Genomic DNA, 14,806 nt, shown 5'->3' on the forward strand with positions numbered 1-14,806 from the left:
TTTATGTAAGAAAATGGTTCAATATAACCTTTTTTCTATTACAAGTAGGAGTTTTATAGAAACATTTAATCCTGATTTTAAAATGTAAAATTAATATTCATTTTTGAATTCAAATTCTAAATTGTGTACCCAATATGTAAAATAGCTTCTTTATAACCATTATACTTGCCCTCCCTTATTTTCCTTCCTGATTTTTAGCTTTTTGTTCTGAATCATAACCTTTAGACTCAACTAGTTTTCTGTCAGAAGGACGTAATATTACTAAAAAAGAGCAAAACCTAATTCTTTGGACTTTACATGATAAACTTTTGCTCCTTGTTATTAGGATATGGTGAATTAGCTGTGTTTTCTTTAATGCTGTGTTTAGCTCTTGAAAAAATGTTCTTGAGCATTGTGAGAACAAGATGGCAGTTAAAGGAATTCCCATACATTGCTTTTAAGAGAGATGAATGATAAAATATCTCAATCTGCCTCCTATTAATTTGGGGGGGAAAGGGCATTCATATTTGAGGATTTCCAAAATGTTTAATTTGCCTCTTAAAAATGGATCCTTCATGTTTTCAGTGAGTTCCAAAAAAGACCAGGAAAGGACATGTAGTGAAGTGTACATAGAGTAAATACAAGATGACTTTTCCTTGTATTGTTGACATTTAAATATTTTAAAGTGTATTGGCTGAATAACATAAGTAAAATCTGAATGAAACAGGAAGCATAATTTCTGAGATCCTTTTATTTTTTAAAGGATTGTTCTAAAATTGTAAACTACAAAACAGATGCCATACATTCTGCCATAAATAAAAACAAACAATAAGGCAGGACTCTACATAAGCAAACCGAGAACGACGTTTTCAGAAAATGTGATAAAATGCTTTACAATCATAAGCCATCCAGTTTTTAAAATAAAACTGTTGAAAACTCACAAGTCTTCAAGTGGCACATACAAGACACCCTTGAAGAGGGAACAAAATGTGGTTCTGCCATTTTGTGCTGTTGTCACATTTTTGAAAACCTAATTTTGCTTAGAGCACAGGTCTGTTCCATATTCTAAAATTCACACAGGTTCGTTTTTTTTTACCAAGAACCATATGATAGAGGCACCAATGACAATACAACTTTGTTTCCAAGAACCTTGTAACAAAGCATTGTCTCTTTTAAACATATGACTTAGGCAAAAAGGGAATCCTGGATAAGTCTTTCAGAGGCAGGTTTTGAGCCTGCCTCACCGAATGCGCTTCTGCTGCCGCGCTCGGTAAATGTCATGAACAGGAGGGACAACAGCTCCCTTGTCTTCATCCTCATCTGAATCCTCGTTGGGCCTTTTGACAGCCTTGGTGAGCACTGCGTTACTTTCCACCGGGCCGTTGCCTTCTACAGCTAGCTCCGCGGCTCCGCCGGTGATGAGCCTCACGGCTTCCTCAACGGCTACAGCAACACAGCAGAAGGGATTGCAGGTGGATGTTTCAAATTATGCTACCATGCAAGGCTGTGTATGTACTACATCAGATACATTATACTTAATTTCACAGGCTTCTAGTAGCAAAGCATGCAACAGTACTACTGAACGAAATACAGGGAAAGGTGAAAGCTGCTGTCAAAATTATTTTCATAAGCCAAGTCTAATAGTGCATGTTCCCATGACTAGAAAAGATTAGCCTTTATGACATTTTGCTTGGTGTAATTAGAATATGAGCAAACCTCTTTGTACCAAAGAGGGTTTAGATCACCCTGGGTTTCACTGTACTTCTCTGCAAGGTTTTAGAAACCTCAGTGGCAAAGAATAATCTCTCCTGCCTAAGAGAACTGAATTCCACCCTAAAAATGGAGCTTTCGTCACTTACTATTAGGTATCTTGCATCTTCGGAAAATTTCCATCAATTCATCCACTTGAACAAAAGGACCCTATTTTGACACAAATAAATTTTAATCCCCAAACTGACAGGTTAAAATAGCACCACTTTGTACTCCCCATGATGCAAAAGAAGCAGCACGCAACTACTGTCACACACACAGCGATTATCTATTATGAAAATAAGTGAGCAAACCTGGAAGCAGATAGGAGGAGGGAGAAGTTTCATTAGCACAACTGCTGCGGGTGGTACTGGGAATACCCCGCCAGGGACAGGATGTAAGCCTGGAGCTGTAAGAAAGGAAAGTAGGAATCAAATGGGATGGAAGAATTTCTATGTATGTCAGAGCTAAAATAAATATATTGTACATAAAGATGTTCTACGTCTATGTTGCTTGGTTCTGGACATTTTTAATTGCTTTTAAAGTTTTTACATGTTTGACCAAACTCAAGTGGGTGACACACGGAGAGTAGTCTCCACCCCACTGGCCACTAGGCGGCAGAAAAGTAAACAAGTGACTGCATAAGAAAACCCAGGGGATGGACTAAAGTCAGTTTGTCAAAAACCATTTCTAAGCCTCACAAGGCATTTATTTTCAGCAATCCTGTTAAAAGTCAGTTCTTTAACAACATACTTAACCATAAGGGCCTTGTTCAAATAGGATCTTGGGTGCTACTACCCATTAATAAGTGTAAATAATACCAAATAGCATTACTGAAATGAGCTTCCAGTTGTATAAGTAATCTGGACGCAGCAGCATTTCTGAAAATGAAGTATCACTGCCAAAATGGGTTCCTGAAATCCCATCACTGGGGTTTCTTTTTATTGTTAAAGACATTCCTAACTCATCTTGGTTCCAAGATTACAGTCAACTTCCTTGTCACTGTGACTGACCCCTGGTCTAATAATTAACCTATAGCGGAAAGGTCACATTACTTCCCCCGACACACCTCTAGATTTAAATCAACAAATTGAGGTCTCAGTACTGGATCTAAAGTCATGGCTTACGTGCTAAATGTCGTGGCTGAAATGGAATCATCTGCTGAGTGTCTGGTTTGGGGTACTCTGGTTTTCTATCCACTTCATCTTTCAGAACAGGCACTATAGAAGGAGCTACAACTGGGTCTGGAATTATAGCTGCTAGCTTAGCACGGGAGACATCCTGAAAATGCAGAACAGAAGAATCCTAAACCTGAAAAAGGGACTTACAGAATATAACTCTGCAATTCTATAATCTTGACGATAACACTGAGTAATTGGGTTAAAACCACAGAGAGAATGGAGAGGGGTAAGCAGGAACTCAGTGATGGTAAGATTGTTAAATACTCAGTAAGGAAAGCCAAAAGGCTCTGAAGAGTTGGTGTTTTATAACCTTACCCCAACCCCAGTTAAGAATCAGAATGTTGCCAGGTAGGACATATGAAGGATAGATCCAAGCTTTTGTGGGCAAATACTTGAGACTGGGTACCAGGCAGAGAGTGGGGTAATTTCCAAGAAAATTTGCAATTTTAGATAAGTTTCTGACATCTCCTACTGGAATTGAACAATATCTATATTAGTTTCTATAAGTGAAGCTGGGTTAAGTGACTGATTCTTGAAAGCTAAAATAAAGTTTAAAAATCAATTGCACTGGTTACTAAGATTTTGTTAATGAAAAATTATTCCCAGCCTACTGTTACAGGGGAAAAGGAACATTTGAACAACCACTATTTGTCAGTTTTAGCCATTTATTCCCTTTGTGATGAGGCAAATAGTAACCTCTCCATTTTGTAGAAGGGATGAAGCTCAGACCGGTTCTGGTATTTCCCAGGTCATGCAGCTAAGAAGTAGGAGACTGGGAGCGCAGCCTCTCTGAGCGCAGGCCCAGCCGCAGTCGGCTGTGCAGTGTGTTAGCGACTGAGAACAGCTCTCCAGACACATCAGAGGGCGCAGGGCAGCCAGCTGCCAGCGGAGGCACTACCCCAGGGAAGCTCCTCTGCTGCTGGCAACGGGGCCGATCTGCGATCTGTCTTTTGATGGTGACAAGAGAGCCCCTTTTGCCACCATCAAAAGATATAAGAGCATTGCTTCACTTTCTCTAAATTTGTTCATATGCAGACGGTGACATCCAAAGGCAGTGGGCCCACTGGGAACTGCTTTTTTCTCTTTCCCTTTCACATGTGTTACACAAACAGAAGCAAATTAATCCTTACCAAATAAACAAGTAGGAACAGAAATACAAGATGGAAAATCAATATTCAAGAACTAATTATACTTGAAAATCTTTATTTTCATTAACTGATTTCCATTTTCATCTTGGCAAAGTTGAAACAGCTTTTTCTAATAGTTCCACATAGTAGTTTTAATATGTCTTTGACCTTTTATTAAAAAGTAATTAAACCAGAAGCACAACTTAATCACCCCTGAGCAGTCACGCCTTAGTTGTAGGAATCTGGGACTGGCAGACTTGGGGCTTCCATTAACGAAAAGGTCTGAAGCTAAATTATGGGTATTTTGTCAAACATTTTAATCTGGTTCAGACACCAGACTAGTGAGACCCAGGCCAAAACTGGCCTGTGAGGAAACAGTGGATCAGGTCAGGATCGTCTTAATGCTGCTTAGCTTAATGGAAGCAGTCTAGGTCTCTGATGGCTATAGCATCCCTCTGGGATTTCCATTTTGGTATTTGCTCTCATGACCCAGAAAGATGAAGAAGTGATAGAATAATGGTTTTCTCAGCAAGAGCTATTTCTGGGGCTGCATAAACATTCATCTTTCCCCTTGGCTTGAATAGGTTCAAGTGCCAGATTAGTTTCCTTATGACTCTCTAGTTTATGTAAAGGAGCTCTGTAACTGATAAGCTCATTTCCTCAAGAGCCCCACTAGAGGAGTAATGTTTTGAGATACAAATCCCTCCAGGAACTTTATGGGTTTAACAAGCTGTAATATTTCTTCATTACACCTAGAAAATACATAACTGGAGCTACATTTCATTTAAAATCTGTCAAAACACATTCATCAGTTTTAAGAACTATTAGAAAAAAATATACCTAAAATGACATCCAGATTTTCTTTTGTTTTCCTTCTGCCCACCAGACATAAGATATAAAGCACTGACAATTTCAGGGAAATAATGAAAATGTTAAATCTTATTTTAATTTTAATTTTGTTAGATACTTTTGGTACTCAGTATTTCATAAACCCAAGGAAAATCCCTGATCTTTTTTCTTGTTTTCTGCAAATGTATTCTAAAGCTAGATGAACTTGTATTTCAAAATTTACTTTCAACTTTATTCATAAACTATTATAAAACATTGGAAAAGTAGGGGTACTATACACATCTTGGTCCTAAGTACATACCTTATAACCAAGTGCTTTTAGTTCACTTGCAGAGCAAGGATATAAATCCATGAACTTGTATCTATCCACCAATAAAGCTGTTTCTTTGCCTTCATACTCTTCTTTGAATGCTGTAAACCGTCTTTTCTCCACTTTGAGTATACTAGCTAGGTCACCAATATTACTTTCAAAGGCTAGAAACCGGGCCCAAATTTCTCTGTAAGACAATAAATATAGTCAATACTTCTGGTTTGGGACAGGGAGTCCATTTACAAAAAGCTTTTAAGTTCCCTTCCTTTTTTAAATTATCAAAAGCTCTTTTATTATAAAGAATTCTAAACTATAGAATATTAGGATAGTATAATGAACACCTATATATTACATAGTTTTTAATCATTAATATTTTGCCAGATTTGCTTCATCTTGTTTTTGCGTCAGTGTTTAAAAGTATATTATAGACACCATAACACTTTACCCTAAATAATTCTGTATTTAAGACATTCTTTGAGTTTTTACTTATTTAGCATACCATCCTATCATTTGTGGTCAGTAAGAGAGACATTGACCTTATTTGTGGTAAACTCCAGGTAGAAGAGGTGAAAAAGGAACCTAAAATAGATGTCCAATTTCCCTTAAATAATGTGGCTTCGCCATTTTGCTTCATGGCACGAATTATAATGTAGAATATATTCTTCACTCAGGTATGAATAAAAATATATTTCGAAATCTAACATGATTGTTCTTTTTCCAATTAATACAGACTTGGGACATATTTGTACCTCAGCACTGTTCTAGCAGCCAATATGTAATTCACTAAGAGTCTATCTAAATGTCACTCAGCACCTCTGCAGTAATTGAGTGCCTATTATATACTAGGAATAGGACTATCACAAAACTCCTACCCTGGTAGACATTATTATTACTCAGTGAGAAAATAAGGATTGATAAGGTATGAAATCTTTTCCAAGGTCTAGTTGGCAGAGCTAGAATTTAAATCTAAGACCTCGCAGCCTTACTACTACTACTGTACCATGTTCTTCTGTAATACTGACAGAATCAAAACCGTAACTCAGAAATATAATGTGTTAAACTTTCAATATGCAGAAGTCTTTGCTTTTGAGTAAGGGAGGTAAAAATTTCAGAACTCTAATCTGTTCATATCAACATCCAGGCATGTAGTAAACTAAAAATATATATTAAAATATTTAGTAACAAACTAAGACATTTCTCCAGACAATTCTAATCAGTATGCAGAATTTTGTTTTGTCTTGTTCTGCAATATTTAAAACACTCTTAAGTATGAAAGTATTAAAGGCAGGCCATATGTAAATCCAGCTTCAAGAGAGAAAAAAAATTTCTCCTGAAACTTATACTTAACAAGCAGGTTTTCATCCCATAGATCACAATTCAAGTATTAAAGCTGCCAGTAGAAACTGACCAAGTTTTCACAGTGGCTTACCCGGACTTCTCAGGAGGGAGGCTTCCAGATGTTAATACTCGTTCAAACAAAACTCGAGTATTATTGTCCTCTGGGATAATAAAAGATTTTAATTATTTAAAAAGTTCAGTTTTACAATTCAATAGTGTATTTGCACATGCACTATCTCATTTAATCCTCACAAAAATCCTATGTAGAAAGTAACTATTATCACAGTGAACTTTTATAGACAACTTGAGTTTGAAAAGCTTAAGTGAATAGATCTGGCTTGCTGTTGTTGAGTAATAGAGTTGTGACTAGAAGCCAGGTGTTTTTACCTGTGGTTGAGCCCTCCTATAGCATATACTGCAGTTGAAAAGTCAAATAATTTGTAACAATGTGATATCTGAACCAGATATCTCATTTGCCTTTTAAAAATGATGAAAATTACATATCTTCTGATTATAAAGTGTCAGACTGTTGGTATTTTAAAAATAAATTGTGAAGGATGGCAAGCTCAATTTTCTTTTCTTATGGTATCATTGATACACAATCTTATGAAGGTTTCACATGAGCAACATTGTGGTTAATATATTCACCCATATTATCAAGTCCCTCCCCACCCCATTGCAGTCACTGTCTATCAGTATAGTAAGATGCTATAGAGTCACTACTTGTCTTCTCTGTGCTATACTGCCTTCCCCGTGATACCCCTACATTATGTGTACTAATCATAATGCCCCTAATCCTCTTCTCCTTCCATCCCAACCCACCCTCCCCACTCCCTCTCCCTTTGGTAGCCACTAATCGCTTCTCGGAGTCTGTGAGTCTGTGGCTGTTTTGTTCCTTCAGCTTTGCTTTGTTGTTATACTCCACAAATGAGTGAAATCATTTGGTACTTGTCTTTCTCCGCCTGGGGCAAGCTCAAATTTATACATAGTTGGGAGGAGAAAAGATAGTGGCATGAGAAGTGTAGCAGAAATCTCCTCCCCAAACCACATATATTTTGAAAATACAGCAAATACAACTATTCCTAAAAGAGTGACCAGAAGTAACTGTACACCAACCAGTCTACATCTGGAAGAAGTCAATATCTCATGGAAAATGGTAAAGTAAAAAGCCACAACCCAGTGGGACACAAGCATTCCCTCCACCCCAGCTCACAGGTGGGAGGAAGAGAATCAGAATGGGGAGGGAGTGGAAGCATAGGACTGCTAAATACCCAGCCCTAAAAATCTACCCTGGGAGTACAAACCCACATTGCACGGTGCTCTGGAGATTAGAGGGGCTGAAAACCAGTCAGAGACTAAGACTGTAAACAGGTTCCCACAACCGGATGCTCTGGGACAAAACAAAATCAGGCACTTTAAAAGACTTCTCAATAGAAGGTGGCTAAAGGGGCAAGGGTTTAGGAGAAGGAACAGGTGGAAAAAAATCATCCTGGCACACTCAGCCCAGCAGGTTGGGAACTTACAGGAGCTTCAGGCACTTCAGGCACCTATCCCCCTGGGTGGCAATGCAGCCTCAGGGCCCCTCACCATGATAAGCAGCCTGCCGCTCCTTCCTCCCCGCTAGCACCTGCATGCACTTGCTGGCCCTGCCATTGCTAGACAAGCCGAAGGCCAGCCCTGCCTACAGCAACTACACAGCTTAATGCAGAGGTTCTCCCTGCACATGGCTAACGGGCCCACACAGTGGAGACAGGCACTGCGACCAGCAAGAAGGGAGGGACTTTGTCCTCCCAGCTGACACCCATACCACTCGCCTGTGACCACTGTCATCGCTTCAGGACTATGAAAAGGCAGGAGAACCTGGTTCAATCCAAATTCCCTCAAAAACCAGAAAGAGGGCTCGGTGAGACTGAAATCACCAATCTTCCTGAAAAGACTTCAAAATAATAGTCATAAGCATGCTAATAGAGCTACAGAAAAATCTTCAAGAGCTAAGGGATGGATTCAGGAGGGAGAGAACTGAAATGAAACAAACAATGGAGGGATTTAAAAGATTAGATGAGGTAGAGGAGACAGTAAATGAAATGGAAATTAGAGAACAGGAATACAGAGAAGCTCAGGCAGAGAGAGAACAAAGGATCTCTAGGAATGAAAGAATATTAAGAGAACTGTGTGACCAATCCAAATGGAACAATATTTGTATTATAGGGGTACCAGAAGAAGAAGAGTTAGAAAAAGGGATAGGAAGTGTCTTTGAAGAAATAATTGCTGAAAACTTCCCCAACAATAAGACATATAATAATTAAAATAGCAAATATCAAGGACAAGGACAGAGTACTAAAAGCAGCCAGAGAGAGAAAAAAAGATCACCTACAAAGGAAAATCTATCAGGCTATCATCAGACTTTTCAACAGAAACCTTACAGGCCAGAAGGATGTGGAATGATATATTCAATGCAATGAAACAGAAGGGCCTCAAACCAAGAATACTTTACCCAGAAGATTATCATTTAAATTTGAAGGAGGGATTAAACAATTGCCAGATAAGCAAAAGTTGAGAGAATTTACCTCCCACAAACCATCTCTACAGTGTATTTGAAAGGGAATACTCTAGATGGAAGTGTGCCTAAGGCTAAATAGCTGTCACCAGAGAAAATAAAACCACAGCAAGGGAAGCAGACCAACTACATACTAAGCAAATGCAAAATTAAATCAGCTACCCACAAAGTCAGTCAAGGGATACACAAAGAATACAGAATATGAAACCTAACATATAAAGTGGAGGAGGAAGAAAAAGAAGGGAGAGAAAAAAGAATCTTCAGACTGTGTTTATAATAGCATAATAAGTGAGTTAAGGTACATTGCTAGATAGTAAAGAAACTGCCCGTGAAACTTTGGTAACCACAGATCCAAAGCCTGCAATGGCAATAAGTACATATCTACTGATAATCACCCTAAATATAAATGGACTGAATGCACCAACCAAAAGACACAGAGTTATGGAAAGGATAAAAAAGCAAGACCAATATACATGCTGCCTACAAGAGACTCACTTTAAACCCAAAGACATACACAGACTAAAAGTGAAGGGATGGAAAAAGATATTTCATGCAAAAAATAGGAGAAAAAAGCAGGTGTTGCAGTACTAGCATCAAACAAAATAGACTTCTAAACAAAGAAAGTAACAAGAGACAAGGACATTACATAGTGACAAAGGTGTCAGTCCAACAAGAGGATATAACCATTATAAATATCTATGCACCCATCACAGGAGCACCTACATATGTGAAACAAATACTAACAGAATTAAAGGGGGAAATAGAATGCAATGCATTCATTTTAGGAGACATCAACACTTCACTCACTCCAAAGGACAAGGACAGATCAACCAGATAGAAAATAGTAAGGAGATGGAGGCACTGAACAACACATTAGACCAGATGGACCTAACAGACATCTATGGAACACTCCACCCAAAAGCAGCAGGATACACATTCTTCTCAAGTGCACATGGAACATTTAACAGAATAGACCACATACTAGGCCACAAAAAGAGCCTCAGCAAATTTTTTAAAAAGATTGAAACTGTACCAACTAACTTCTCAGATCACAAAGGTATGAAACGAGAAATAAATTGTACCAAAAAAACCAAAAAGGCTCACAAACACATGGAAGCTTAACAGTATGCTCCTAAATAATAATTGGATCAATGACCAAATTAGAACAGAGATCAAGAATATACAGAGACAAATGAAACCAACAACTCAATAGCCCAAAACCTGTGGGACACAGCAAAGGCAGTTCTAAGAGGAAAGTATATAGCAATCCAGGCCTACCTAAGGGAGGAAGAACAATCCCAAATGAACAGTCTAAACTCAAAATTACTGAAAATGGAACAAGAAGAACAAATGGGGCCCAAAGTCAGTAGAGGGAAGGACATAATAAAGATCAGCGCAGAAATAAATAAGTCTGAGAAGAATAAAACAATAGAAAAAAATTAATGAAACCAAGAGCTTGTTCTTTGAGAAAATAAACAAAATTGATAAACCTCTAGCCAGACTTATCAAGAAAAAAAGAGAGTCTACACACATAAACAGACTCATAAACGAGAAGGAAAAAAATCACTATGGACACCACAGAAATACAAAGAATTACTACAGAATACTATGAAAAATTATGTGCTAACAAACTGGATAACCTAGAAGAAAGGGATGACTTTCTAGAAAAATACAACCTTCCAAAACAGACCAAGGAAGAAACAGAAAATCTGAACAGACCAGTTACCAGCAATGACATTGAATCAGTAATCAAAAAACTACCCAAGATCAAAATCCCTGGACCACTGATGAATTTTATCATACATTTATAGAAGATATAATACCCATTCTCCTTTAAGTTTTCCAAAAAATAGAAGAGGAGGGAATACTTCCAAACTCATTCTAATTACAAAACCAGGCAAAGGCACCACAAAAAAAGAAAATTACAGACCAATATCCCTGATGAACATAGATGCAAAAATATTCAAATATTAGCAAACTGAACTCAAAAACACATCAAGAGGATCATACATCATGATCAAGTGGGATTGATCCCAGAAATGCAAGGATGGTACATTTGAAAATTCAACATAATCCACTATATCAATAAAAAGAAGGACAAAAGTCACATAATCATCTATAGATGCTGAAAAAGCATTTGACAAAGTTCAACACCCATTCATGATAAAAACTCTCAACAAAATGGGTACAGAGGGCAAGTACCTCAACATAATAAAGGCCATATATGACAAAACCACAGCCAATATAATACTTAACAGTGAAAAGCTGAAAGCTTTTCCTGTAAGATCAGGTACAAGACAAGGATGCCCACTCTCCCCACTTTTATTGAACATAGTACTGGAGGTCCTAGCCATGGCAATCAGACAACACAAAGAAAAGGCATCCATATTGGTAAGAAAGAAGTCTTAAACTGTCACAGTTTGCAGATGACATGATATTGTACATAAAACCCCTAAAGAATCCATTCCAAATCTACTACAACTAATATCTGAATTGAGCAAAGTTGCGGGATACAAAATTAATACACAGAAGTCTGTTGCACTCCTATACTCTTAATAATGAACTAACAGAAAAAGAAATCAGGAAAACAATTCCATTCACAATTGCATCAAAAATAATAAAATGCCTAGGAATAAACCTAACCAAGGAAGTGAAAGACCTATACACTGAAAACTACAAGACACTCATGAGAGAAATTAAAGAAGATACCAATAAATGGACACACATCCCTGCTCATGGATAAGAAGTAATATTGTCAAAATGGCCATCCTGCCTAAAACAGTCTACAGATTCAATGCAATCCCTATCAAAATACCAACAGCATTCCTCAACGAACTAGAGAAAATAATTCTAAAATTCATATGCAACCACAAACGACCCCAAATAGCCAAAGCAATCCTGAGAAGGAAAAATAAAGCTGGGGGGATTATGCTCCCTGACTTCAAGCTCTACTACAAAGCCACAGTAATCAAAACAATTTGGTACTGGCACAAGAACAGACCCATAGACCAATGGAACAGGCTAGAAAGACCAGATATAAACCGAAGCATATATGGTCAATTAATATGCGATAAAGGAGCCATGGACATACAATGGGGAAATGACAGCCTCTTCAACAACTGGTGTTGGCAAAACTGGACAGCCAGATGCAAGAGAATGAAATTGGATTATTGTCTATCCTCATACACAAAACTAAACCTGAAATGGATTAAAGACCTGAATGTAAGTCATGAAACCATAAAACTCTTAGAAGATAACATAGGCAAAAATCTCCTGAATATAAACATGAGCAACTTTTTTCTGAATGCATCTCCTTGAGCAAGGAAAACAAAAGCAAAAATGAACACATTGGACTCTATCAAATGTAAAAGCTTCTCTACAGCAAAGGAGACCATCAACAGAACAAAAAGGGATCCTACAGTATGGGAGAATATATTTATAAATGACATATCTGACAAGGGGTTAACATGCAAAATATATAAAGAACTCACACACCTCAACACCCAAAAAGCAAATAGCCCTATTAAAAAATGGGTGGAGGATATGAACAGAAACTTCTCCAAAAAAGAAGTTCAGACAGCTAACAGGCACAGGAAAAGATGCTCTACATTGCTAATCATCAGAGACATGCAATTAAAATCGCAATGAGATATCATGTCACACTAGGTAGGATGGCCAGTATCGAAAAGACGAAGGACAACAAATGCTGGCAAGGATGTGGAGAAGGGGGAACCCTCCTACACTTCTGGTGGGAATGTAAGCTAGTTCAACCATTGTGGAAAGCAATATGGAGGTTCCTCAAAAAACTAAAAATAGAAATAGCATTTGACCCGGGATTCCACTCCTAGGAATTTACCCAAAGAATATAATTTCTCAGATTCAAAAGACATATGCACCCCTGTTTATTGCAGCACTATTTACAATAGCCAAGATATGGAAGTATCTTCATCCACTCAGAAGATTGGCTCTACAGTTACCCATATTATTAAATCCTCCCCCGTATCTAATAGAGCTACTATCTGTCAATATAGGAAGATGTTACAGAATCATTGGCTATATTCTCTATGTTTACTACCGTCCCCGTGACCAATCTATGTTATAATTGAGAATTTTTATGCTCTTCATCCCCTTCAACGTCCCACCCACCAACCCCAACTTCTTCCCCATGGTAACCACGAGTCACTTCTCAGCATCTATTAATCTACCACTATTTTGTTCATTTTGTTTGCTCTGTATTTATATTACAAAAGTAAGTGAGATCATGAGGTATTTGTTTTTCTCTGCCTGGCTTATTTCACTGAGAATATCCTCTAGGTCCATCCATGTTGTTGCAAATGGCAGAATTTCATTTATTGCTGAATATTCCATTGTGTATATGTACCACATCTTTATCCATTCATCAATTGATAGACAGTTAGGTTGCTTCCATATCTTGGCTATTGTAAGTAAGCAGAAATAAATATAGGGGTACATATATCTTTTTGAATCAGGGATTTTGTTTTCTTTGGGTAAATTCCTAGAGGTGGAATTACTGGGTTATATGGTATTTCTATTTTAAGTTTTTTGAGGAACCTCCATACTGCTGTCCACAGTGTCTGCACCAATTGACATTCCTACCAACAGTGTAGGAAGGTACCTTTTTTTCCACATCCTCACCAACACTTGTTATTTCTTGCCATTTGGATAATGGCCATTCTAACTGGTGTGAGGTAATAGCTCATTGTGGTTTTGATTTGCATTTCTTTGATGATTAATGATGTACAGCATATTTTCATTGGCCTGTTGGCCATCTGATTTCTTCTTTGGAGAAATGTTTGTTCAGATCCTCTGCCCATTTTTTAATTGGGCTATTTTCTTTTTTGGTGTTGAGGCATATGAGCTCATTATATATTTTGGATGTTAACCCTTTATCAGGTAAGTTGTTTACAAATATATTGTCCCATACTGTAGGCTGCCTTTTTGTTCTGCTATAGTGTTCTTTGCTCTACAGAAGCTTTTAAGTTTGACATTGTTCCACCAGATGCTCATTTTTTATTTTGTTTCCCTTGCCTGAGATGTGTCCAGGAAAAAATTGCTCATATTTATGTTCAAGAGATTTTTTACTACATTTTCTTCTAAGACTTTTATGGTTTCATGACTTACATTTAGGTATTTGATCAATTTCAAGTTTACTTTTGTGTATGGAGTTAGTAATCCAGTTTCATTCTCTTACATGTAGCTGTCCAGTTTTCCCAACACCAGTTATTGAAGAGTCTGTCTTTTACCCACTGTATATTCATGGTTCCTTTATTATATATTATATATTATATATTTAAATCCATATATACATGGGTTTAAATCTGGGCTGTCTAGTCTGTTCCATTGATCTATGAGTCTGTTCTTGTGCCAGTAACACTGTTTTGATTATTATAGCTTTATAGTAGAGCTTGAAGTCAGGGAGCATAATACTCCCAGTTTTATTCTTCATCAGTATTGCTTTGGTATTTGTGGTCTTGTGCTTTCTATATGAATTTTAGAAGTATCTGTTCTAGTTCATTGAAAAATGCTGTTGGTATTTTGATAGGGATGGCATGAATCTATAAATTACTTTGGGCAGGATGGTCATTTTAACAATATTAATTCTTCCTACCCATGAGCATGGGATAGATTTTCACTTACTTGTGTTTTCTTTAATTTCTCTCATGAGTGTTTCAGAGTTTTCAGAGTATAGGTCTTT

General features: G+C 37.5%; 1 protein-coding gene across 2 annotated transcripts in view; it reads right to left on the minus strand.

Annotated features, from left to right (window-relative positions):
• Positions 1–715: 715 nt before the first annotated feature.
• Positions 716–14,806, minus strand: part of CSTF3 (cleavage stimulation factor subunit 3) — an 80,287-nt gene continuing 66,196 nt past the window's right edge. For both annotated transcript variants that reach the window (XM_036891753.2, XM_036891752.2), the window contains 6 exons: positions 6,625–6,694; positions 5,187–5,382; positions 2,856–3,009; positions 2,043–2,137; positions 1,839–1,899; positions 716–1,422 (listed from right to left, as the gene is read on the minus strand). In XM_036891753.2, the coding sequence (XP_036747648.1) occupies positions 1,220–1,422; positions 1,839–1,899; positions 2,043–2,137; positions 2,856–3,009; positions 5,187–5,382; positions 6,625–6,694 (779 nt within the window). In that variant the 3' untranslated portion in view covers positions 716–1,219. The remainder of the gene's footprint in view (positions 1,423–1,838; positions 1,900–2,042; positions 2,138–2,855; positions 3,010–5,186; positions 5,383–6,624; positions 6,695–14,806) is intronic.

The sequence above is a fragment of the Manis pentadactyla genome, chromosome 9 (assembly GCF_030020395.1).
Source record: "Manis pentadactyla isolate mManPen7 chromosome 9, mManPen7.hap1, whole genome shotgun sequence".
Taxonomy (NCBI): Eukaryota; Metazoa; Chordata; class Mammalia; order Pholidota; family Manidae; genus Manis; species Manis pentadactyla.